The sequence below is a fragment of the Wickerhamomyces ciferrii genome, contig 00054 (assembly GCF_000313485.1).
Source record: "Wickerhamomyces ciferrii WGS project CAIF00000000 data, strain NRRL Y-1031 F-60-10, contig 00054, whole genome shotgun sequence".
NCBI classification, from domain to species: Eukaryota; Fungi; Ascomycota; class Saccharomycetes; order Phaffomycetales; family Wickerhamomycetaceae; genus Hansenula; species Hansenula ciferrii.
In genome coordinates this window covers 19741-44622 of record NW_011887686.1, presented here as the reverse complement: position 1 = coordinate 44622, position 24882 = coordinate 19741, and the positions used below count along the sequence as shown (strand labels likewise).

General features: G+C 31.4%; 13 protein-coding genes across 13 annotated transcripts; 5 read left to right on the top strand and 8 right to left on the bottom strand.

Moving 5' to 3' along the window:
• Nucleotides 1-313: 313 nt before the first annotated feature.
• On the bottom strand, nucleotides 314-1168 carry BN7_2382 (3-oxoacyl-[acyl-carrier-protein] reductase; the record flags this gene model as incomplete). The annotated part of the gene is made up of 1 exon (XM_011276978.1): nucleotides 314-1168. One exon carries the CDS (start codon nucleotides 1166-1168, stop codon nucleotides 314-316), a length of 855 nt encoding a protein of 284 aa, XP_011275280.1.
• Nucleotides 1169-1675: 507 nt separating this feature from the next.
• Nucleotides 1676-3505, top strand: FMO4 (flavin-containing monooxygenase; the record flags this gene model as incomplete). The annotated part of the gene is made up of 1 exon (XM_011276977.1): nucleotides 1676-3505. One exon carries the CDS (start codon nucleotides 1676-1678, stop codon nucleotides 3503-3505), a length of 1830 nt encoding a protein of 609 aa, XP_011275279.1.
• Nucleotides 3506-4323: 818 nt separating this feature from the next.
• On the bottom strand, nucleotides 4324-5481 carry BN7_2380 (D-galactonate dehydratase; the record flags this gene model as incomplete). Its single annotated transcript, XM_011276976.1, has 1 exon — nucleotides 4324-5481. The coding sequence occupies one exon, from the start codon at nucleotides 5479-5481 to the stop codon at nucleotides 4324-4326; it is 1158 nt and encodes a 385-aa protein (XP_011275278.1).
• Nucleotides 5482-6108: 627 nt separating this feature from the next.
• Nucleotides 6109-7050, bottom strand: BN7_2379 (dihydrodipicolinate synthase family protein; the record flags this gene model as incomplete). The annotated part of the gene is made up of 1 exon (XM_011276975.1): nucleotides 6109-7050. The coding sequence occupies one exon, from the start codon at nucleotides 7048-7050 to the stop codon at nucleotides 6109-6111; it is 942 nt and encodes a 313-aa protein (XP_011275277.1).
• A 444-nt stretch (nucleotides 7051-7494) lies between these two features.
• DAK1B (Dak1p) lies at nucleotides 7495-9231 on the top strand (the record flags this gene model as incomplete). Its single annotated transcript, XM_011276974.1, has 1 exon — nucleotides 7495-9231. The coding sequence occupies one exon, from the start codon at nucleotides 7495-7497 to the stop codon at nucleotides 9229-9231; it is 1737 nt and encodes a 578-aa protein (XP_011275276.1).
• A 211-nt stretch (nucleotides 9232-9442) lies between these two features.
• BN7_2377 (NAD(P)-dependent alcohol dehydrogenase) lies at nucleotides 9443-10561 on the bottom strand (the record flags this gene model as incomplete). The annotated part of the gene is made up of 1 exon (XM_011276973.1): nucleotides 9443-10561. The coding sequence occupies one exon, from the start codon at nucleotides 10559-10561 to the stop codon at nucleotides 9443-9445; it is 1119 nt and encodes a 372-aa protein (XP_011275275.1).
• A 257-nt stretch (nucleotides 10562-10818) lies between these two features.
• Nucleotides 10819-11601, top strand: BN7_2376 (3-oxoacyl-[acyl-carrier-protein] reductase; the record flags this gene model as incomplete). Its single annotated transcript, XM_011276972.1, has 1 exon — nucleotides 10819-11601. The coding sequence occupies one exon, from the start codon at nucleotides 10819-10821 to the stop codon at nucleotides 11599-11601; it is 783 nt and encodes a 260-aa protein (XP_011275274.1).
• Nucleotides 11602-11800: 199 nt separating this feature from the next.
• Nucleotides 11801-13174, top strand: BN7_2375 (uncharacterized protein; the record flags this gene model as incomplete). Its single annotated transcript, XM_011276971.1, has 1 exon — nucleotides 11801-13174. One exon carries the CDS (start codon nucleotides 11801-11803, stop codon nucleotides 13172-13174), a length of 1374 nt encoding a protein of 457 aa, XP_011275273.1.
• A 133-nt stretch (nucleotides 13175-13307) lies between these two features.
• Nucleotides 13308-14558, bottom strand: BN7_2374 (TauD/TfdA dioxygenase family protein; the record flags this gene model as incomplete). Its single annotated transcript, XM_011276970.1, has 1 exon — nucleotides 13308-14558. One exon carries the CDS (start codon nucleotides 14556-14558, stop codon nucleotides 13308-13310), a length of 1251 nt encoding a protein of 416 aa, XP_011275272.1.
• A 537-nt stretch (nucleotides 14559-15095) lies between these two features.
• On the bottom strand, nucleotides 15096-15599 carry BN7_2373 (translationally-controlled tumor protein; the record flags this gene model as incomplete). Its single annotated transcript, XM_011276969.1, has 1 exon — nucleotides 15096-15599. One exon carries the CDS (start codon nucleotides 15597-15599, stop codon nucleotides 15096-15098), a length of 504 nt encoding a protein of 167 aa, XP_011275271.1.
• A 154-nt stretch (nucleotides 15600-15753) lies between these two features.
• BN7_2372 (uncharacterized protein) lies at nucleotides 15754-17732 on the top strand (the record flags this gene model as incomplete). The annotated part of the gene is made up of 2 exons (XM_011276968.1): nucleotides 15754-15760; nucleotides 16495-17732. 2 exons carry the CDS (start codon nucleotides 15754-15756, stop codon nucleotides 17730-17732), a joined length of 1245 nt encoding a protein of 414 aa, XP_011275270.1.
• A 439-nt stretch (nucleotides 17733-18171) lies between these two features.
• BN7_2371 (uncharacterized protein) lies at nucleotides 18172-19752 on the bottom strand (the record flags this gene model as incomplete). The annotated part of the gene is made up of 1 exon (XM_011276967.1): nucleotides 18172-19752. One exon carries the CDS (start codon nucleotides 19750-19752, stop codon nucleotides 18172-18174), a length of 1581 nt encoding a protein of 526 aa, XP_011275269.1.
• Nucleotides 19753-21805: 2053 nt separating this feature from the next.
• BN7_2370 (uncharacterized protein) lies at nucleotides 21806-23404 on the bottom strand (the record flags this gene model as incomplete). Its single annotated transcript, XM_011276966.1, has 1 exon — nucleotides 21806-23404. The coding sequence occupies one exon, from the start codon at nucleotides 23402-23404 to the stop codon at nucleotides 21806-21808; it is 1599 nt and encodes a 532-aa protein (XP_011275268.1).
• Between the last annotated feature and the right edge of the window lie 1478 nt (nucleotides 23405-24882).

Here is a 24882-nt window from a genome sequence, read left to right as displayed (position 1 = left end):
CATGCAAATTAATTTGATCACCCAGTTCTCATGTAGTCCTATATATTGAAGAGTACCAGGTGTATTTCGGCTCAAAGTATTGATATTATAACCTATATGTAAGAGAATAGATCATATAACTATCTAGCCTGGGGTATTGTGATCTTATATTGATGGAAATTGGGACCAGCCATACGGAATATGCACTTTGGACTAGAACCCTGGGGAATGTCAGCCAATGAGATGTTACGTAGTGAACATAACCAGGAAATGCACTACGCTTTCAAATAAATTCAATATATGTACTCAATACCTATACGATTCATTCTAAAATCTATTCCAATCCTGGAGCTAATGATCTAGCATCAACACCACCTTTTGGTCTATCAACAACTAATCTCCAACCACCATCAACTCTAATATCTTCACCATTAACCCAAGTACTTTCAATTAAGAACTTAACAGCTTTAAAAATTTCACTAGCTGGAACTGGGACACGAGGAAAAGCAGCATGAGAAGTTAAATCATCTTGGAAATAATCACCTAATTTAGCATTCATAGCAGTCATAACAATTGATGGAGAAATTGTATTAACACGAATACCTGAAGGACCTAAGAAATCTGATAAAGTTCTTGAAATACCATTAACAGCTAATTTTAATGGACCATAACATAAAGTTCTTGAATAAAGACCATGAGCAGCTGCAGAACCAAAATTAATAATAACACCTCTTTCTTCATCAGTAGTCCAAAAATCAGCCTTTTCATTGGAACCATTTGGATGATTCAATGGTTTATTAATAGCATCTGCAACTTGAGCATCAACAATAAAAGTACCTAAAGTATTAATTTTCCACATTTTTTGAAAATCTTCAATTGAATCAGCCAAATCATTTGTATAATCTCTCTTGATTGAAATAGCAGCTAAATGAACAGCACCTTTTAAATTACCTAATTTTTCCACAACATTTTCAACAGCTACTTTAACATCATTTGAATTTGAAACATCAACTTTTTGATAAATTGCTTTACCTTGACCATAACTTAAAGCTTTTTCATTACCAATTTTTTCATCCAAGACATCAAATAATGCAACTTTACCACCATTTTCCACAATACCTGAGGCAACTTCACTACCAATACCACCTAAACCACCGGTAATAACAAATGTGTTTCCTTCAATCTTCATTTTTTGTATAGTTTACCTTGACTTATATTTGATATAAAATCGTATGATATTCATTCAAAGTTATCCATATCCAAGGTACAACTAGTTGATTATTTATAATTGGAAAAGCTTTTGGATTCGGGTATTGATCTTAACAATTCAACGTGTATCTCATTATAGGGGTATAGACATCCGCGTATCAGGATATCATCGATGGCCATAGGCTATCCATCACACCCATCAATTTGTGGAGAAACTCTTGTTTTTTTGTTGATCAATGGTTATGATTTTAATTATGTCTCGCGGTTTTTATTATGGTGGGTCAAAAAGAAAAAACAATAACCGGAGCTATAACCGTGATTTGAACCAATTTGAACCAAAAACCCATCAACACATTAGAAGAACTCAAGATAGCCGTGATGATATGGAGAAATAATGTGTTCATTTTGGATCAGAACTTGTATTTAAACCCATGACCATGTCCTTTGTTTACCATGTTTTCTCTGTGTTCTATCATTATCAATCAAAATGGTTACCACATACGTTGAAAAAGTTAGACCAACAGCTTTACCAAATGGTACTGCTATCAAAAAAGCTCCATTAGAAGTTGCTTCTTCTTGGATTGCAAAATTTCAAGATGCTGCAAAGACTGCAGACCCTGAAAGATTTGATGATTTGATTTCTACCCAGGGTTTTTGGAGAGATATTATTGCATTTACTAATGATTATCGTTCAATTGCAAAACCAAACATTTTACAAGCTGCTAAAGATATTTTCACTTCTGATAGTGTTTCAAATATTAGATTAGATGATGAAAAACCACCAAGTTCTCAATCTCCTTTCCCAAATTTTTCATTTGTTGAATCTTTTTTCAAATTTGATGCAAAATTAGGTCCAGGTGTTGGTATTGTTAAATTAATTCAAGATCCTGATGGACAAATTAGAGCTTTTTCATTATTCACCATTTTGAATGGCATTAAAGATCGTCCATTTTTAGCAGGTGCTGATAGAATTAGAGGTAAACATAATACTGAAAATTCTTATGATGAAATTAGAGCTAATGAATTAGAAAATGTTAAACCTTCAGTTATTATTGTTGGTGGTGGTCATAATGGATTACAAGCAGCTGCTCATTTAAAAGCACTTGGTGTTGAAGCCTTGGTTATTGATAAAAATCAAAGAACTGGTGATAATTGGCGTTTACGTTATAAATCATTATCTTTACATGATCCTGTTTGGGCTAATCATTTATCTTATATGCCATTCCCTGCAACTTGGCCAATTTTTACACCTTCTGGTAAATTAGCAAATTGGTTAGAATATTATGTTGATGTTTTAGAATTAAACGTTTGGAATTCTTCAACAATTGTTTCTGATGGAACAGATTTTGATGAAGCTACCAAAACTTGGAAAGTTACAATTAATCATAATGGTAAACAAATAAAATTTGATTCAATTTCTCATGTTGTTTTAGCCACAGGTCTTGGTGGTGGTCATCCAAAACTTCCAAACCCTTTCCCAAATCAAGATGCTTTCAAAGGTCAAATTGTTCATTCATCTCAACATGGTACTGGTTCTGATTGGATTGGTAAAAAAGCACTTGTTGTTGGTGCTTGTACTTCTGCTCATGATATTTCTGCAGATTTTGCAAATAATGGTGTTGATATCACAATGTTACAACGTTCACCAACATTTGTTATGAGTGTTAAGAAAGGTATGCCAATTGTTACTGGTGGATATCGTGAAGATGGTCCAGATATTGAAACTGCTGATCTTTCAGGTGAATCTATTCCAAAATATGTTGCTAAATTATATCATCAACATTTAATTAAATTGATTGAAGAAGAAGATAAAGATTTATTAGCTGGATTAGCTAAAGCAGGTTTCAAGACAACAAGAGGTGAAGATGATTCAGGGTTTTTGATGTCTGCTTTACAAAAAGCTGGTGGTTATTATTTTGATACAGGTGCTTCACAAAAAATTATTGATGGTGAAATCAAAGTTCAACAAGGTGAAATTAAATCTTTCACTGAAGATGGTGTTATTTTCAAAGATGGTACACATTCTGAATTTGATGTTATTGTCTTTGCTACTGGTTATACTGGGTTTAAAGATACTGTTGATGGTATCTTGGGTTCCAAATACGCTGAACAATTGAAACCAATTTGGGGGCTTGATAATGAAGGTGAATTAAGAGGTGTTTGTCGTGATTGTGGTATTCAAAGAGTTATTTATATTGTAGGTAATCTTTCAGCTGCTAGAGTAAACACTAAAATTGCAGCTTTACAAATTGTTGCTGAACAAGAACATGGTGATTTGGATAGATATACTATTGAAAAACAAACTGAAAAGAATTGATTTCTTTGATTGCTTTGTTTTTTTAAATATATATTTGTGATTTTAAATATAATGTAGACTTGAAGGCATTCGATATACAATCTATATATTTTGTCCATTAAAATCAAATGGTTTGAGCTAATGGCTAGTTTTATTACCTTTTTCAACAAGCTGTGACTTGCTTTATGATATCTAAATGACGTTGTTGATCAAATTGTCGATTATTTGTTTGTGGTTTTTGTTTGTGTTCATAATAAATTAATCGCTGAGAAATTATATATAAACAATCAAATTTGCCACTGTTTCTCAAAACAAATCCTTTGAATTATAAACCATTGAAAAGTGATCTTTTGATTTTTTAACTTATTCTTTTATTATTCATCCTTTAGATACTGGGTTACAAAAATAATCAGTTTCGTGTAAGTATAATCACTAGCTCAATTTGAATTCCTAATTATTGTTATATCAAATGTCGGTTATACTAACAAATATCTCTGTATATAGTATTTCTATTGATTCTCAGAACTTATATATTCATGTTACGTTTGATTGTTTCAAATAGCTTCTATGCTTCTATAATAGATGCATATAGTCAATCAATATTATAGCTCAATACATAAGCTAACATATTCCTAGTTTTATGATTTGATATGATTTGGATTATTTCACCAAATGATTCACATTTGAATACATGAACTTTTGAGATCTTTAACGCTTTATAAAGTAGTATGAATCCTTCTGATTACCGTTGAATAGATAAGCTACATTTGCATATGAGAGTCCACCGAGATCTCTACGATTAAAATCTCAGATTAATACCATATATTATAATAAGCCAACTACCACTCACGAATACATCCATCAGGACCAACAAACCGAGGATTTCTCCAAGCTTTCTCATTCTTAGAAACTTCTCTAATTAATTCTTCATTAACTTCAATACCTAATCCAGGTTTGTTCAATGCTTCAATATAACCATTTTTAACATCAAAACTTTCTGGATCATTAACATAACTTAATAAATCAAATTTACCACCACTTGCTAATTTATTATAATGCATACCAAGACTCATTTCTTGAATTGAAAAATTAATTGAAGTTAAATCAATATGAAATGAAGCAGCTAATGCAATTGGTCCAAGTGGACAATGTGGTGCAACTGCAACATCATATGCTTCAGCCAATAGGGCAATTTTCTTAGTTTCTGTAATACCACCAGAATGTGCAATATCTGGTTGAATAATATCAATAGATCCAGCTTCAAGATATGGTTTAACATCCCAACGAGTATATAACCTTTCACCAGTAGCAATTGGTATAGTAGTTGTAGCATATAATTGTTTAAATTGATCATAATTTTCTGGTAATAATGGTTCTTCAATGAATAAAGGTTCATATTTTTCTAATTTTTTAACTAATTGCTTTGCCATACCTTTATGTAATCTACCATGGAAATCAATACCAGCATCAATACCAGTTTCTCTAACTAATCTAATACGTTCCACAGTATCATCTAATTTTGAAGCAGAATCAATCCAACCAATTGATTCAGTAGCATTCATTTTAACTGCAGTGAAACCTTGATTTTTACGATCTTGAGCAGCAGATTGAACATTTGAAGGTTTATCACCACCAATCCAACCATAAACTTGAACCCTGTCTCTAATTTTACCACCCAATAATTCATAAATTGGTACACCTAATCTTTTGCCTTTAATATCCCACAGGGCAATATCTAAACCTGATAAAGCAGACATTAAAACTGGACCACCACGATAAAATCTTTGACGATAAGCTTTTTGCCAAATTTCTTCAATTTTATTTGAATCCCAACCAATGAATCTTTCTTTTAAATCTTCAAATGCTCCTTCAATAGCTTCAGTATGACCTTCTAATGTACCTTCACCCCAACCAACAATACCATCTTCAGTTTCAACTCTAACGAATAACCATCTTGGTGGGACTCTAAAAGTTTCAATCTTGATAATTTTAGACATATTGTGATCTTCTGTGATGAATTGTTCTATTTTTATTAATACTTATATATCAGCTTCAAATATAATTATAGGTAAATGACAAAATCATCAGTATATATATGAGCTTTCATCATGTCCTTTCTTCAAGATCAAAGAACAACCCACTTAATGGGTATTGAATAGCATATAAACACACCCTTCCACCGGCTACTTGCACAGATTTCTCAACAAAAAGTAATTAACCCACTATTTCCATACCATTTCAATTGCAATAACCGAAATGATTCATTCTTGATCTGAGTTAACCTTGCAAAATCTGGGGTAATAAGTTCCCGGAAACCATTTTAAATAGCCAGTTCATTTATCCAATCCGGCTATATAAATGGCCGGGTAAATTAAGGCTATTACTAGTAGTAATACAATACTGTGAATTTGATCTTGAATAACAAAGACAAGATGTCTGTTGAAGCCACAAGGAAGCATCAATGACCCTTCGGTTTGGATCCAAAGGATTTGAGCAGGTTTAGCTGATCTGATCTCGTCCGTAGATATTGTGGGGGATACTTAGGTGAGCTCTTTGTACTACGTCTTATTAGTTTCAATAGCAAAAATTATTAGATTAGAGACATATATTAGACACTCTCAAATTTATAATGATGATTCAATTTCACTCAATTTCTTGAAATCTGGTTCATATTTAGCCCAAGTTTTATCATCAATCAAGTTATTTAATGGTGGTCTTCCACTAACATTCTTATTACCAAACCCATATAAAACATATAAAGCATGTTTAACACCAGCTAAATTCAAGTTTAAGATTAATCTATCAGCTTTAGTAACCAAATATTGTAATTCAAGACCTTCATCTTGACGACCTTCTTTAAATAATTTGTGTAAATGAACCATAACTTTTGGGAAAATACCTGATAATCCATCAATTGCACCAAAGACTCCGACTGATAAAGCTGGAATCAAGATTTGACCAAGTCCAGTGACTGGTTTGAAGTTATTTGCTGCATTTTCAGCCTTATTTGCAGCTAATAATATATAATTATCCAAATTGAAATGAGTTAATTTAACACCAACAATTTTTGGATGTTTAGATAAAGCTTTGAAAGTTTCTGGTTCAACATTCAAATTATTACTAACACCTGGGTAATGATAAATCAATATTGGTAGAGTAGCTTGGTCAGCGATTCTTGTGAAATAATCAATAATACCTTGTTGATGAGTTAAATTTGAACCATAAAATCCTGGAACTAATAAAATTGCAAAATCACCACCAGCCTTCTTGACTAAATCAATTTCTAAAATTGAATCTTTAATATTTGAGTAAGGTAAACCTGAAATAATTCTAAAATTCTTATCTGGAATAGCATCACGAACAGCTTTAACTAATGATAAACGTTCATCTCTATTTAAATGAATAGCTTCACCAATTGAGCCAGATAAAAGTACGCCACTAATACCATTATCATACAAAAAATTTGCATGTTTGACTTGAGCATCAAGATCTAATTCATAATCATCCTTGTAGAAAGTAGTGACTGGGGTATAAATACCATCACCGATAACATTAGCTTCAACCATTTTGTAATATAACAATGACTTTGTACTATAGAAATACTTTCCAGATACGTTACAATTCCCAGGAAATAGTGGGTTTATATAAGTATCACATCCCTTAACAATCCACTTCACAGTTTCCAAATCATCTATCCACAAATCGGCTGAATATCTTAATGGGGTTCTTGGTAATTGAAGTCTGGTTATATGGGTTTTCCAAAAGGTTATATGGGTTTTGCAATAACCGGGAATCGTGAAAAAAAATCTCAACAATAAAATTATTCACCCACACAAATTCACCAATAACCACATCCCATAACGCTGTTTTACGGCTATACCACTTACCAATTGATTGAAGATGGATCATCATGGCCTATTGCAAAAAAAAGAATATAACTATTTGGGAATTTCCTGGTTTCAATGATATCAATTCAACTGGGTATTAACTAACAATAATTACATTTCAATATGGTTAAAAATTTCGAAGTCAACAATCCAGTCTTAACAGCTCTTCAAGGTCTTGTTCTTTCCAATCCACAGCTAGGTCTTGTTGAATCTGACAAGGTGATCTTCCGCAAACCAAGTAAAGACAAGATTGCCCTTATTGCTGGTGGTGGTGCTGGTCATGAACCTGCTCATGCTGGATTCATTGGGAAAGGTGCATTAACAGGTGCTGTTTCTGGTGAAATATTTGCATCTCCATCAACTGGACAAATATTGAACGGTGTTAAATTGTTAGCGAAGACTGCAAAGGGTGTTTTATTACTTGTTAAGAACTATACTGGTGATGTTTTACATTTTGGATTAGCTGGTGAACGTGCTAGAGCTTTGGGGATTGATACCGAAGTTGTTGTTATAGGTGATGATGTTGCTGTTGGTAGAGCTAAAGGTGGATTAGTTGGTAGAAGAGCCATTGCTGGTACCTTGTTTGTTCACAAGATTGTTGGTGCTTTTGTGGAATATTATGATCATGATGTTTCTAAAGCTGCTTTATTAGCTAGAACTATTAATGATAATTTGGTTTCAATTGGGTCAAGTTTAGGTCATGCTAAAGTTCCAGGTCAAACTATTGAAAAATATTTGAAAGATGATGAAATGGAATTAGGTATGGGAATTCATAATGAACCAGGTGTTAAAACTTTATCACCAGTCCCACATACTGAAATTTTAGTTAAAGAACACATTTTACCAAAATTATTAGATCCAAATGATTCTGATCGTGCTTTTGTTAAATTTGATTCAAATGATCAAGTTGTCTTGTTGATCAATAACTTGGGTGGTGTTTCAAACTTGATTTTAAGTGCAATTACTAAAGTCGTCACTAATAATTTGAAATCTGAATATAATATAGTCCCAGTTCGTACTTATCAAGGTACATTAATGACAGCTTTAGATGGTGAAGGGTTCTCAGTCTCATTATTAAATATTACCAAGCTGGAAAAATCAGCTATTTCTAATGGAATTGGTATTAAATCAATCTTGGGATTATTAGATGCTGAAACTGATGCACCAGGTTGGCCAGTTAAAAGTAAAGTTACTGAAACTCCAGAATATGATCCATCAACTATTTCTGATGATATTGAACTTGTTAAACCATTTGGTTCTTATGATTTCAATACTTTCAGTAAAATCGTTAAATCAGGGGTTGCTAATGTTGTTAAAGCTGAACCATACATCACTGAATTAGATACTCAAGTTGGTGATGGTGATTGTGGTTATACTTTAGTCCTAGGTGGTAATGCAATTGTTGATAATCTGGACAAAATTTCTAAATCAAGTTTATCTGAAGCTTTAGCCACTATTTCACATCTATTAGAAACTCATATGGGTGGTACTTCAGGTGGATTATACTCGATTTTCATTACTGGGTTATCACAAGCCATTATTGAAGATGGTTCTAAAACAACTGATAGAAAGACCCTCAGTAAAGCTTTAGAATCAGCTTTACAAACTTTATACAAATATACTAAAGCTAGAACAGGCGATTCTACAGTTATTGATGCTTTAGAACCATTTGTTAAAGAATTTTCTTCAAGTCAAAATTTCCAAAAAGCAGTTGATGTTGCTGAAAAAGCTGCTAAAGCTACTGGTGAAATTGAAGCTAAATTTGGTAGAGCAAGTTATGTTGGTGAAAGCTCAAATGTTGCTGATCCTGGTGCTATTGGTTTAGTTGAATTCTTGAAAGGTGTTGCAAGTGCCTTATAATGAATATATTTGAGTTTATATATTGAATATGTAAATGACTAAAAGAATGTATTTTCTTGATGGTATTGTAGAGCGTAATTCATCTAAGTACCAGGTTGTTTATGATGTCTTCGGATTCTGACTTTTGATTCAATGTACTACTCTACTGTGCTAGTTTGTTCTACATGATCAAATCAAAAATCAATATCATATATTATCTCAAGGCATGAATTCAGTTAACAATGACAACTTTAACAACTAGATTACCATTCTCATCAAAAGGTTTTCCAGCAATTTCAAAAGCTTTTGAAGAATTTTCAATACCTTTGATTGTATGAGTAATCATCTTATCCAATGCAGGAATTTTACCCTTTGACATCAATTCAATAGCTGTTGGATAACAATTTGCATATCTGAAGACACCTAATAAATCAACTTCTCTTAGTGCTGCAGAACCAATATGTAAATGTTGAATTGGATTTCCCATACCAACAAACATTACTTTACCACCTGGTGCAGTTGCAAAAATACCAGTTTGAACACAGGATTCTACACCTGTACATTCAAAAGTATAATCATATTCACCGCCATCACCTTTTTCAATTAAATCATTTGCGATTTTTTTGGAGATTTCTAATTTTTCTTCAATTGTGGTACCTCTTTTACCATTAACCAAGTATGAATGATTAGCAATACCGTTTTCAAGGGCAAAATCAAGACGATTTTGTGCAATATCAGCAATAACAACTTCAGTTGCACCATAAACTTTAGCCACTGCAGCTGAAAATAATCCCACAGCACCAGCACCTAAGATTAAGACTCTTGAGCCAGCTTCAATTTTAGCTCTATTAGCAGCATGAATAGCAACTGATAATGGTTCAGCTAGAGCAGCATGTTCAATTTGCAAATTATCTGGGATCTTATGACACCAATGACTTGAAATATTAATTCGATCTTGTAAAGTACCTTGTAAATGAGGGAAAGTTTTAGCACTTGATCTAAATAACATTTTTGGACACAAATTATAACGACCAATACGACAATATTTACAGTTCCCACATGGAGTACCAACTTCAAAAGCGACTCTATCACCAATTTTCAGATTCTCATTAACGTTTGGACCAATAATTTTAACAATACCAGCAGCTTCATGACCAAGAGAAAGAGGTTCTCTAACTTTGAAATCACCATTAGCACCATGTGTATAATAATGAACATCTGAACCACATAACGTGGTGGCTTGAACTTCAACTTGGATATCTGAACCTATCGGATCTGAAATTTCTCTTGAAATTGTATCTATTTGTTTAGGTCCTAATAAGACACTAGCTTTAATATCTTGAACAGTCATTTGGATTATGTGGATACCAGGGGGTTTGATATCATGTTTTCTTCAATCATTTGAGTTGTTATAAAGAATTTGCAAGTTCCTGGCTATATATATGATTCATTCTCCCCAATTCACTGGTTATTGGCTTTTTTGATCTCGGTGTTGATTTGTATGGGGTTCCGGTTATATAATAACCGGCAAATGCAGAATCCTATATAAGCTGTGACCATTGCACTGAAAGTTTGTACGAGCTTTTATTAAACCATCATCAATTAAAGATGTCTGTTAATACGTTTGATTTGAAAGGAAAAGTCGCATTGATCACTGGTGGTACCAGAGGGATTGGATCTGGAATGGCCATTGGATTGGCTGAAGCTGGTGCTGATGTTGTCTTGGTTCAAAGAGACGAATTAAATCAAAAAACTAAACAAGCTATTGAAAAATTGGGTAGAAAAGCATATATTGTTACAGCTGAACTATCTCAAAGAGACCAGGTTAATGGATTAGTGGATGATGTTTTACAAAACATTGTTCCAAGAATTCATATTTTCGTTAATTGTGCAGGTATCCAAAGAAGAACTCCAGCTGAAACTTTCAGTGATGAAGATTGGGATGCAGTGATTCAAGTTAATCTAAGTACAGCTTGGAGAATTTCAAGAGATGTTGGTGCACATATGTTACAACAAGAACCAGATGCTAGTGGAAATAGAGGTAAAATCATTAATATTGGTTCAGTTTGTTGTTTCCAAGGTGGATTAAACGTTCCAGCTTATGCTGCAGCGAAAGGAGGTATTTTAACTTTAACCAAAGCTCTTTCAAACCAATGGGCTTCCAAAGGTATTAATGTTAATGGGATTGCACCAGGTTATATTGCTACAGATATGAATGAAGCATTGATTGCAGATCAAGAGAGAAGTAGACAAATCTTGGAACGTATTCCAGCAAATAGATGGGGGTTCCCAGAAGATTTCAAAGGTCCAGTTATCTTTTTAGCGTCTAGTTTCTCCAATTATGTCAGTGGTGAAATGCTTTGTGTTGATGGTGGTTGGATGGGTCGTTGATTGTTTGTATAGTAAAGTAATTAACGGGTATTAATGGGTGTTATCGTAAATATGGGTATTATTGGTTGTCCCGGTAACAAATTCCTGGGTAATTCGAAACAATCAAAATTTCAATGGAAATAGTGAAGTTCGATTTTTATCAAATAAACCTGATGGTTCTTCTTCAAAACCACACATTGGGTTTCACAGCTTCCCTAGTATGAGACTCGCACATTTGATTCTAGTTCCAACCCTGGTCACATTGGTTTATGCAAGCGTTTTCAATGAGACATTAAACATTGAAAAGAAGTCACAATGCTTTGTATTATCAGAGGGACATCGTGTCAGCGTATTTCTCAAAGAGTATCAGTTTTCTCATCTACGGGACAGAGTTCCTGATATATATCTCTTGATCTATAGGAAAAATCAACTTAATTGGGATAAAGAGTTTAAAGATCAACAAGGTTATGTTTTGAAAAGATGTTTTGAAAGGGCAATTGAACTTGGGTATTGTGAAAATGATCAATATGGAGAATCTCTTTATGAATTTAAAACCCCACAGGATGATACAAAACATTCTTTTCTAAGCTTACATATTGATGAATTAGGATTCCAACAGATCGAGGCCTTAGAGGTTGAAGAAGATGGTTATTATTGTGCCCAAACTGAAGGTCTAAATTGGGGTACTCAGTTTTATGTTGAATTAAGCATTGATAGTGGTGATAATTTTACAAGGGAAGAAAAGTTAAAATTTCAAAACTATCTTGTTTACCTGATAATAAATATAATTATTGGAATAGTTTTCACTGGTCAATGGGTTAATTGGAAGCTGAAAACTAAGAAATCAATTCCATACCTTCTTAAGATTATTCATTATTATTTAATTTGCAATATTGTTAATGATTTACTTGACTTAGTGAAGACCTGGTATGGGATGAACTCAAAAACAATTCCAGGAATGATTTTGGATAATATATTAGCAATCTTTTATGTTTTAACAACAAGAGTTGATGATTTTTATTATTATCATTATAGTGGAGAATTTACATTCAATAGGCCTAAATCATTTGAAAGTTTGAAGATGTTCATTTTGTTATTCTTTACATCATATATTTCATATCTCTTAAGAGTCACGAAGGATTTATCTCAAGATAAAAGTTCATTATCATATATTTTGAAGAATTTGATACTTGCATTAACATATTTTTTGAATGAATTTTCAAGGTTAATATTTGATTTCAAAATTTATTTACGTTATAGATTCACTTCAAAACAATATTATCAAAATAATATGACTGATCATCCAAAACTTAGTCAATTCAAATGGTTGATTATGAATCATTTATTTACTGCAATTTTTCTTGTCTCAAATATCTCTATCATTGGCTTACTTAAAAGTTTCTTATACTACTCAGAAAACCAAAGTATTATAGAATTTTTTTTATTAGATGGTGAAGATGATACAGGATTACTTCACTGGTCTTCATTAATGATTTTTTCAATTCTGTCAATCTTTGATTTCTATGTTTTCAATTTCAAATTTTCACCAGAAGCATATGAAGAGACAATTAATTTTAAGAATTTTAAAGAATAAGAGTGACTAATTGTCAGATAGCTACAAGATATTACTACTACAACCTCTAAGCAACTTCATATATATAATAATAATTAACGTATAAATAGTATTCTAATGTAATCCAGTTACATTCTCAATTGAGCCATATTTTTCATTTATCCCAACCTAAAGCTTCACGTTGAGATTTTGAACCTTCTTTATAAACAGGTGGAGCACCTAAAGATGTAACTCTTGTACCATGTCTTTCATCAGTTTCATCATCATAATCAGCAATAGCATAATGATTTGAAACTCTATTATCCCAAATAGCAGAAGCACCAAGTGATCTATCTTGTTCAGGGATTGCCCAATTGAAACGAACTTGAATATCTAAATTCTTCTCCAAGACATTAAATAAATAATTCAAAATTGTTTGAGATTCTTCAGGTTCTAAATCTTTAATTCTTAAAGTATGACCTCTATTAACAAATAAAGCTTTCCAGCCAGTTACAGGATGAGTAACAACTAATGGATGTTCTCTTTCAATATGTTTACCACCAGCTAAAACATCATCACGATCAAAATATTTATGAGCAGAACGATGAATTGCAATTTTACCTTCCAAGAATTTTTGGAATTCAGGACTTAATTTATCAAATGCACCATAACCTGAAGTCCATGCAGTATCACCTGAAGCTTCTTTTGGGATAGCATCAAGATGTAAATGAGTTAAACTTGGACCTCTAAATTCATGATCTAAATCAGTATGCCATAAATTACCACCTCTTTTCTTAAAATCAGTTTCTTTATCTTTTCTATTAAATTTTCCCCAAATTGTTGTAACACCAGGTTGACCTGAAACTTGAGCAGCTAAAGGATGTTTTTCAACACTACCAAAGAATTCACCAATTTTTAATTGATCTTGAGGTGATAAATCTTGATTTCTAAAGAAAACAACAATACGTTCGCTGATCAATAAAGCTAATTCATCTAATTCTTGATCATTTAAATCAGATAATTGAACTCCAACTAATTCAGTACCAACATATTTAGTTAAATTTCTAACTAATTTCGCCTTGGAGAATAAAGCTTTTTTTTCAGGATCAGCATTAACACCACGTTCAATATAATTTGGATCAGCTTGATTTCTAATCTTATAAGCATCATCTAAGAATAATGGAATACTTTGAGGACGTTCAGGATAACCTTTTGAAATATCAATTCCATGTCTTTGGAAACGATCTTTTGTTGATTGAGGTAAATATTTTGAATAATCATCACCAAACCCTTCTTTAACACCATTTGGATTTTTCAATTCAACTTGAATTGTAGAATTTGACTTTGGTGGATTTTTCAAATCTAAAGTTTGATATTTTTGAACAATCTCATTGACTTGAGATTCTGTAGCTGTTGCTGTTGACATTTTGTAATAATAGTTATTTTGTTATACTATAAGTATATGAGAACATGATCTCTTCCATCAAAATGATGATTTCATGGACTTTATATATCCAAGTGAATTATAACTGTGGATCTTTATGATAAGACAACTGTGGTCAATTTCTAATCACTATTATTATCTGATTAATCATCATCAAAGTACTTATCGAATGTTTTGTACTTGGAGTTTATTGTATCAAACTGTGGCACTCCGGGGATACTTCTTTAAAGGGAATTTAAGAATTTTATTTAACGAATGACGAGAGTTCATTACTAATTGTTTGACTTGAGCAGTTAAGCTGTGTGTTATTCTCGAGTGTGTTTCAAGAGTACGCTTAGGACATGTTTATGCAACGGGAGCTCATCGTCTTTATTGTGAGGAAATTAAGTTTTATGGTATAATTATAGTTAAGTAAGCCCATATGATTACATCATTTATTAGTAATGGTATATGGTATGGTATACCAATGTTTATAAAAGTATATATCAATTGTTTAAATTTCAATATTTGGTTCCAAAGCTATTTTTCCTCTTCATATAAGCCATGTTTCCAAAAACAAGCATATAACGGAGTGCCATCGTCAAGATGTTTAACCATAACAGGCATAGTATCAGTTTCATTTGTGAATAAACTCAAGTAGAATCTAAAATTATTAATTGATGGACCAACTTTATGAGATAGGTATTTATTACTACCATTTCTAAAAGTTTCAAGCTCTTCAGGTTTATTATCCTTTAAATCTTTTTGAACTTTTCTCATATAACCTCTAAAAAGCTCCATAAACGCCTGTCTACCGTCAGTCAATTCAATTTCTCCAGATAAATCAAAGTTGTGAATAACATCGTTAACTTCGATCACATTTTCGTTGTCTTCATCACTATCAACTGGATCATGTAGTTGAGAACCGTTGTATATATTAATCAATTTACAATCAACTTCATAAATAACATCATCAACTAGTCTCATTTTATAATCATCAGTGATCATTTCAAGGTCTGTAAAGATATCTTTGTAGGAAATCATTTTGATCCTAATTATAACAATAATTTTAAAAACAACTTGTGTTAGATATATCAGTGGTGTATAAGTGGTCAAAGGTTTTCAAATTTTTCAATCAACGTCGAACTTTTCCAAAATATCTTCAAAATTTAGCAATTGATCTCACAAATCGTCGATCATGATTAGTATTGATTAAGTGCATTAAAGGCAGAAGATCAAACCAAAGAGTAGCCGTACGCCATATATGAAAATGATTGAAATCCTGGTTGGCTTGTATGAAGATGATCTATTAAAACAACTACTTAGTTACTTAATATCGAGATTGATTATGGAAATTATCGGAGCATCTCGTCAAAATTTGCTTATATTGATTATGTAATGTGTACATATTTTGTGCCTCTTACCAAATGTTTATATGGTAACCAAAAATTTTACAAAACTTTGAACTTTTCAAAACAATCATCAGATCATCAGATCATCTCTCAAGTTGTTGATGATTGATTCTAAAGGGTTAGTTATTTCCACAATGCTTGATTTCGCTAATTGTCGCTAATGGTTTTGTTTGTTTTTGTTGAATTTTATATGGGATTCTTTAAAAACCTCAAGTTTTTGAGATGTTTTATTTGATGATAACGTTAAAGAATCACATATCCTTAAAAAGTGCTCAATTATTATACTAGTGATATGTTTTCTGTTCAAAAGTATGTGGTAGTGTTTTCTGTTTGGATTAAAAGTATAAGTTGGATATGAAACCCTCTTAATTCACATAAAACTTTTCATATTTTGAATTCTTCAGTTATATTAGATAATAAGCTGGTTAATCATAGAGAACTCAAAAGTAATCTGTTTGATTATCAAAGACAAAGAAGTATATAACTCCCAACAAATTACAATAACAAACATAGAATTATAATTCAAGGGAAACATATTAAAGCCTCTTGTGAACCTTGTATCAATGGTCATAGAGCCAATCTATGTAACCATTATTCCAACCTTAATCCAAGCGATTCAAACTATAATGAATCAAATGCTTATTTAGAAGTCATTCCAAAAAATGGAAGATCAAATAATGAAACACCAGATGAAACTGAAGATTTTAAACTGACAACCCAAGATTTTTCTTCTTTATTAAATTCCAACAATTATAAATATATCTTGACTGAAGCCAATTTGTCTCCTACACTTAATGATTTGTGTCCAAATAGTGACAATTTCAGTTATGAATGTACTTATCCTTGTTGCAGAAAAAAATCAAAGGATTTATATATAGATGAAGAAACTGCTATTATTTATAAAGTTCTAAAAGATTGTGCTTTTACTTCAATTGAAGAAGTTGGTACACTTGTCTCTTATAAAGATTTACCAGCAGAATTCTTAGATGAAGATATAAATAATGATTTTGATGATGAACTTTCTTCAGCTCCAGCTTTTCCAAATCCAATTAATATTAATCCAGATCCACAACCAATCAATAACCCTTTACCACAACCCCAACCAATCAACAATAATATCAATTCACTTAACCAGCTTTCACCAGAAGATGTTTTAGGATCAATGAATTTTCAACCATTATATTTAACCCATTCTATTAAAAACACACTTCTTAGATCTATGTCCAAAAATCAACAACAGATTGTTCCAAAAACTAATAATGATGTAAACAATGAAGACACAACATGGTTTGAACATGATGATGATTACAGTGATTATAGTTTTGAAAGTTATGAGAGTTATGAAAGTGATGAAAGTGATATCGAAATAGATAATGAACATGATGAACATAATGAACATAGAGAAACCATAGAAGGAGATAAAAAAATTGAAGATAATGTTGAAGTCATCGTTATTGATGATGATGATGATGTCTTTGAGGTAATTGTGATTGATGATGAGGAGGATGATGATGAGGATAAAGAATGTGCTATAAAAGATAATGAAAACACTAAAAGTAATAATTTGGATATAAATCATTTCAGAAGTAATGAGGTTCTTCCTAGTTATGATGATTGGGTTTATGAACGTCGTTGTCAAGGAACAGATGAACTTTTTATTTTTGATGGTCAGTCTGAAAACTTAGATTATGCAAACTTTCAATCATATAGACCATGTTCATTGGATGAAAATGTTTCTTATGATTATGATGAACTTAATGAATAACATCTTTTTCTTGAGATCATGCGGGCAATTCACTACTCTAAATGTGTAATTAGTATAATTCGTTATTGTCATATATAGATGTTTGTATAAAGGATACTATATATAGTCAAAACATTTATTAATACTTGTAATCGCTCAAGATTTGTTTCTTCGTTGCTGTTTATGGGTTTTCTCTTGAACTAAATGAAATATATAAGTTGGTTGATGTATCAGCTAGTTGTTTACTATTAGTCTAAAGCTATGGTAGAGGCTTCTGATAATATTGACTGAAACTAATTATAAAAACCTCATATGTACTCATATGTGTCTTCGAGCTGTAAGTGTAAGCTTATAAGCATAAGTATAAATATGCAAGATTGCGCTAATCTATGTTGCTTACGTGTAATATTACAAATCACAATAACCAAAAGTTCATACTTACACATACAAACCTTTGATTTCATAGTGGATATATAAACTTTTTGTTTTCCCAATCAGTCAAATCCAACATTGCAACATCAACTCTTTCTTCAATACCTTCATCATTTGTTATAAAATAATCTTGATCATCAATTTGATGTAATCTTTCTTCATTTCTTTGCTTTAAGATGATTCTTATGATCCATAATATAACACCATTTAATGCAAATGCAAATATGATTTGAATTACCCATGATTTTATATATCTTGGACTATCTTTTGGATCCCATAATTGTGGTGATAAAATATTTGCCACAGCATATGCAATCATAAACATTACATTTCTATAAAGTTTCTTTGTATATCCACTTGCACTTGATGTATTCCAACCTAATGCAACAATATAAGTAACACCTTTTGATGAACCTGCAAGAATCATACTAGCTAATAATGCTTTTTTATATTCCCATGGGATGATGCACATTGCAATACTTGCAGTGATTGGTAATATTAGGCAAATTATACCAATGATCCCATTCTGATTAGGGAATTTCTTGATGACTATGGCAAATATGATATATATCAAGACACTCCAAATGGATCCAGCTGCAGATACTAATGATGAGCCTAAATAATCAACTCCAATATCAACAAATAATTGATTTTGTTGATAATGTAAAGAATTCGAAAGCATTAATGTAAAAGATTGACCGAAAAATAACCAAGATATTGGATCTTTTAAAGTTTCCTTGATTTGATATGTCTTGATAGTTTTCTGTTCAGTTGATGATTTGGTTAGATTTTGAATTTTCTTGATTAAATGGATTTTCTCTATAGTGGATAAGAATTTTGCATTGATAGGATTATCAGGATACCAAAACCATACAATAATTGATAAAACGACACTTTGAACTGAGTTTATAATCATGAAAATCCTCCATGGTGAGATATCAAATAAATCTTCAGTTTTCAATAATCCGAATGCAATAAAACTTGATATAAATGGAGCTATTGCAGTAGAAGTCCAAAATATAGGTTGTGCAAATTCTCGTTGTTTAGGATCTAAAAACATCCCTAATGTTATTTCACAAGCTGGTGTTACAACTGATTCAGAAGCACCTAGTAAAAACCTTAAGATGGCTAACTGATTATAATTTTGTGCAAATGAAGTGATGAATATAATTATGGCCCATGTTAATATAGTGAAGGATAGATATTTCCCAATAGGTAATTTTTGAAGTAAGATATGACCTGGCCATTGAGCAATTAAGTAACCAATATAAAAAATGGAATTTAAATTATTGAATTGACTCTTTGTAATCCCAGTGTCTTTATATAATCCTAAAATCACTGTATATCCAATAGTTGCCTTATCCATGAATAATACCAATGTAACCAAACTAACAAGAAATATCACAATTTTGAAATTTTTCTGATCCAATTGATCACTCTCTTCTATACTTAAAGTCCTTGTTTCATCCTGGTTAGCTTCTAAGAACTTTAGCACCACATCAGCATCTTTATAGGTGACTTTTTTGCCTTCATTTCCATTTCTTATCAAAGGAGTTACACTATCAGAAGAAAACTCTTGATAACTAGCATCACCCTTGGAAAATGACATAACAACAACACCCAATGTATATCCCCTTGTCAAACCTTTCTGTTGAATCACCAAAGAATGAAAGTTATCAAGATTGAATCAAACTATTTCATCATTTGTACCTTTTGTAAATTTGAATAAGCCACACTATATGGAAATCATGTTCGCTTATTTTGATCTACAAATATTCAATATTTATAGTGGGAAAATAGCGTAGATAACAGCACAGTAATGGTTCAGGAAAGTATTGTTTGTCAACTTCCATATATTCATCCTGGTTGTGTATCTGTTGTTGCAATCATGTATATTCACGTCTCAATTATGTATATGATTAATATAATATTAAATTGATCAATGAAAAATGATAGGACTATTCCACAATAAGACCAGTATCACTGAAACATTTTGATTACAAATGTCAACTATGTGGTGCACTAATTTACAAATTTCAAATAACTTAATTTGTAGGAAATGTAGAAGATTTTTTTGAAGTTTGAAGCTTCATTTGTTTTTATTTTCTTGTTGATGAAATTTGATGGACAGGGTAAATTCCGGCTAAATGATCATGATCATTATCATCATCATCATCTCATCATCAAACAATGGAAGGACTTTTACTGGAATTTCGAATAACTTGGAGCTAGTGATAATATTAGCTATGATCGAGTATATCACTAGCTAGATCCTCTATGAGATAAGGAATGTACTCATGTAATGGATAAGTTTATGAAGGAAGCCAATTGAATAATTAAAAGATATAATACCCTCATCATGGGAAAATTGTATTTGTCTTTATATGATACATTAATAGATATACATTAATACACAGAATGTGTAATTACCCAGGTACAGTATTATCATTTATTATAGTCAATAAAAAACAATAATATCAACTATTATAATTTTAAATATCAAATATCATAGCATTCAGTTACCATAAACTTCTTCATATAGACCGTGTTTCCACAAGCAAAGATATGGAGTTCCATCTTCACGATGATTCAATAAGGCAGTCATACCCTGAGTATTTTCTGACTCAATTGTGAAAAATCCCCAATTTTGGAATGAACTCGTAACTCTCTTAAGATAAATTGCAACACCTTTTTTAAAAGTTTCAATTTAATCAGGATTATTTTGTTTTAAATGATCTTCAACCCTTCTTACATAGGATTTAAACATAGATAAAAACCCCCTTTTGTCAAAATAATCAGGTGTATAAGAAAATGCGTGAATCACATTGTTGACATTATCTTCATTATGTTCTTCCCCATAAGCATCCATTGTATTAATATCAATTATAGTGCAATCAATCTCATAAACAACATCATCAACAAGTTTGATTCTATAACTGTCTAAAATCATTTCATTGTTTGTAAAAATATCTTTGTATACACGAACCGGCATCTTTTAAGCCTATTTAAGATTAATTGATCGATTTCTTAGCAGTAATTGGTATAAAGTGATATGTACAAAGATATATGACTTGAAAAGTTTTCAGACTCGAGATTTGAAAATATTTCAATGTCAACGTCAACGTCAACAAGTTCAAAAACCAAAGATCTCCACCATCTATGACCTTATTTGAAAATTGCAATCCCTGAAAGACCCAATGCTGTAAGCTGTAAGTAAAAGTATGCACATTCAACGTGAAAGATTGCGCTAATCTTGTTGCTTATGTACAATATTATAAATCACAATAGATATGCTTGTGTGAATTACCTCTCCTTATCTTGTTTATTGTGTCTTAACAGAGCTAACGTACTTTATAGCTATAGTCATGGTTTAAGTCAGATTATTGGCTTATGGGAATCAGTATGGGTGAATATCGAGGTAGATCTTCCTCGTAAATAATTACATATAATGAATAAAAAGCTTACGAAGAAAGCCATGGATTTAACGAGAGACATTTGAATATAAGATATAAACTCATAAACTCATCATTTGTTCATTATTTTCTTTATGCTATTAGCGAATGTGAGCTTCATTAAGGCAATCTTTGTGTTGATATTTGTTAGTAATAGTGTCAATTGAGACAATAATAATCTTCATATCATTTTTACACCGACTTAGACGATCATGCAGACCTCAATGAAAATTCTGAAGTTATTAAATCTTTTTGAAAAATTTCACTATGATATAAAGTACCCTGTTTGAAAAAAGAATCAATTTTCCTTCTATCATAATAATAAAATTTATCATCTTTATAGAAAAACCCTGGTGTGATTCCTTTACTATTATCCCAAATTAATCCAGTTGTTATTGAATCATAAAATAATTCTTCATTTGATATAACATCATCCTCTCTTTCATGGTCTTTCTCAAATTTTGCTATAACTTCTTGAAAAGTTGAATATTCTTGTAATGACATTTCATTTAATACCAAAGATCTAATACCAGGCTTAATCATTTTAATATTATTAGTAAACAAGGGGAAATTCAATAAACTATTTTGGAAATCCCATATACCAGTTTCAAAATCAATATACTCTGCAACATTTTCAGTAATTATTGAAACTTCTTTAAGATGTTTTAATAACCTTGGTGTCACGTTCAAATATGCTTTAATATCATCATGAATATCATCTTTACCATTAAAATCAATTAATGTATCTCTTGCAAGATAAGCAAATGATTCATCAATTTTTTCAAAATCTATTGAATTCCCACCAACAATATTCATAAATGAAATTCTTACATTCCCCTGGTCAAGATATTTTAACTCTTTAATATTATTTGCACTTATAAATCTTCTTTTATCAATTGAATTTGTACTGAAAACGAACCAAGATGCTAATAAAATTGCACTAAAATTTGGAAAAATCTCAGTTGTTGTATGACTATAATAACCATCTAGTATAGCTTGAATTTGTGAATAAATATGTAAATAAAAATCAAAATTTTGTAAATCATTATTATTAATATCATAATTTTCCACGGGTGTTTTCCCCTTTGGTGAATTGAAATTAATTGTTTCTGGATATGGATTTCTAACCATTGGTTCTTTTCTTTGTGGTAATGATATTATAAATTTTATTAATTCATTAGTATCATCATGATGAAATTCAGCACCACCTAATGATTCAAACCAATTTTTCAGATTTGGTATTATTTTCAATTTATGAAACCCATTAACTTCATAAATCTTCAAAGTTGATAAAATATTATGATCTAAATCTTGGAATTTGGAAACAATCTTCAAATAATGATAAATTGCAATATGTAAATGAAGTAATAAATAACTGAAAACATTAATCTTTAGATTATCTTTCAATTTAGAATTTGATTTGATTAATTTATAATGTTGGATTATTAAATCAGCCATATGATTAAAATTTGGTATCCATTTAATTTTTTTGGAATTTGATTCAATTGATTCTTTAATTGAAACTCTATTTGTTTTTTTTAATGATGATGGAGGTATATTATGACATAATGCATCTTTATTAGAGTTTAACGTAAGTTTTGAGACTTTTTGAGGTTTGAGATCATTTGAGGCAGCGATACTATTAATCTTTTCAGGTTCTTTTGGAGGTTTAATAATAACAGTTGGTGGTTCATTTGATATTGGAATTTTTTCAATTTGCTTTTTGGTTGAAATATTTTTAGCTGATAATAAAAGTATCAAAAGCAGCACAACGTTGAAAAACCATATAAGATTCAACAATAAGCTCATGGTAATGTCTCTTATTTGTTATTCTAGTTCCTTGTAATATTAATTTTCTCTTGTGACCTCTTTTCAAATCAGCATAATAACCATCAAGTTGTAGAATTTCGACTCAAGTGTGTGTTGTTTTTGCAATTATCACCATCAATTTTATGATAAGCAACATATTAATCACACCTGTCACATGGTCTTGGAACTAAGTACGAAGGTCCAAATTCATATAAGCCCAATTGGACTTTTAATTACATGAATCTGGTTGTACATTCCCATCATTCCAGTGGATTTTCCATCGGAATTTTAAAGGTGAAAAAAAATATTTGAGCGGAATTAGGACATTCAAAATTAAACTAAGACCAGAAAAATGCATCATTTGATTATCCTAATATGGTAATAAGTCAGATTTAGATCTTTACAATTTAAATAGTGTGCATATCCTGGCTCAACGAAACTTAAAGTATAAAGTATAAGTTGAAAGGGCTAAACTTTGATTTTAGAGTTTCTTAGACCATGCATAAACGGTTCAAAATCCACATCATGATGCAGTTACATTTTCTGGAATATATTGCTTGTAATCTAGTATAATCACCTTCAATAACACACTGATGTGATAGTAAAGTCTGGGAAATAATAGTAAACGGTTTGATTCTCGCAATCCATGGATTTATTTTTTCCTTTGGCTGGTTTTCTCGAAAAATCACTGGTTTATTGGACCGACGTCCATGGCAGCCTGGATAAAATCCATGGATTCATGTTTTGTATCATAAATGTAATAAAATAAGTTAATAAACAAAAAACATGTACTTGGATACACTTTTATGAGTCTCATTATTTATGAAAACACTTTTGTTTGAGCATTTATTTTAATTTCATGGTGTTACAGGGGAAAATAGGGAATCAAGGAAAAATCCATGGATCCTTCCCTGGTTTTATTACTTTTGCCAATATCTTTATCATCACTTTCCAGAAGCTGTTGAAACTACGTTTCATGCTTTTCTGCTTTTCTTCCTACTCTTCATTACACTGATATTATCAATTTTTTCATAAACATGTTTTTCAAAGATGGAAACCCAATTCAGTGGATTCATGCATCGACATGGTTTTCACGGGGCCCATTGAAAATCCCATATAAACCTAGTAACACCACCATACTTTCAGCTTAAAACTTATCATGTATATAATTGAGACTATATTAAATATTATATAACCTTTACTTGTGGCTTTGAATGCTTTTAAGTACAACTAAATGGATTTTTTTGGGGGATTTTTTGAAAAATTGACATTGTTTCTGTACCTCGAGGTACCCTGAGATTAAGGTTTTTCAAAGAAAAAGGCGCTGGCCAGTTGGTTGAGGCGTGGCGTCTAAAAGGTCCCTTGGCCCAGTTGGTTAAGGCGTGGTGCTAATAACGCCAAGATCAGCAGTTCGATCCTGCTAGGGACCATTTATTTTTTTGGATTCCTCTGTCTCGAAGTTGGTTGGGGAAGCATCT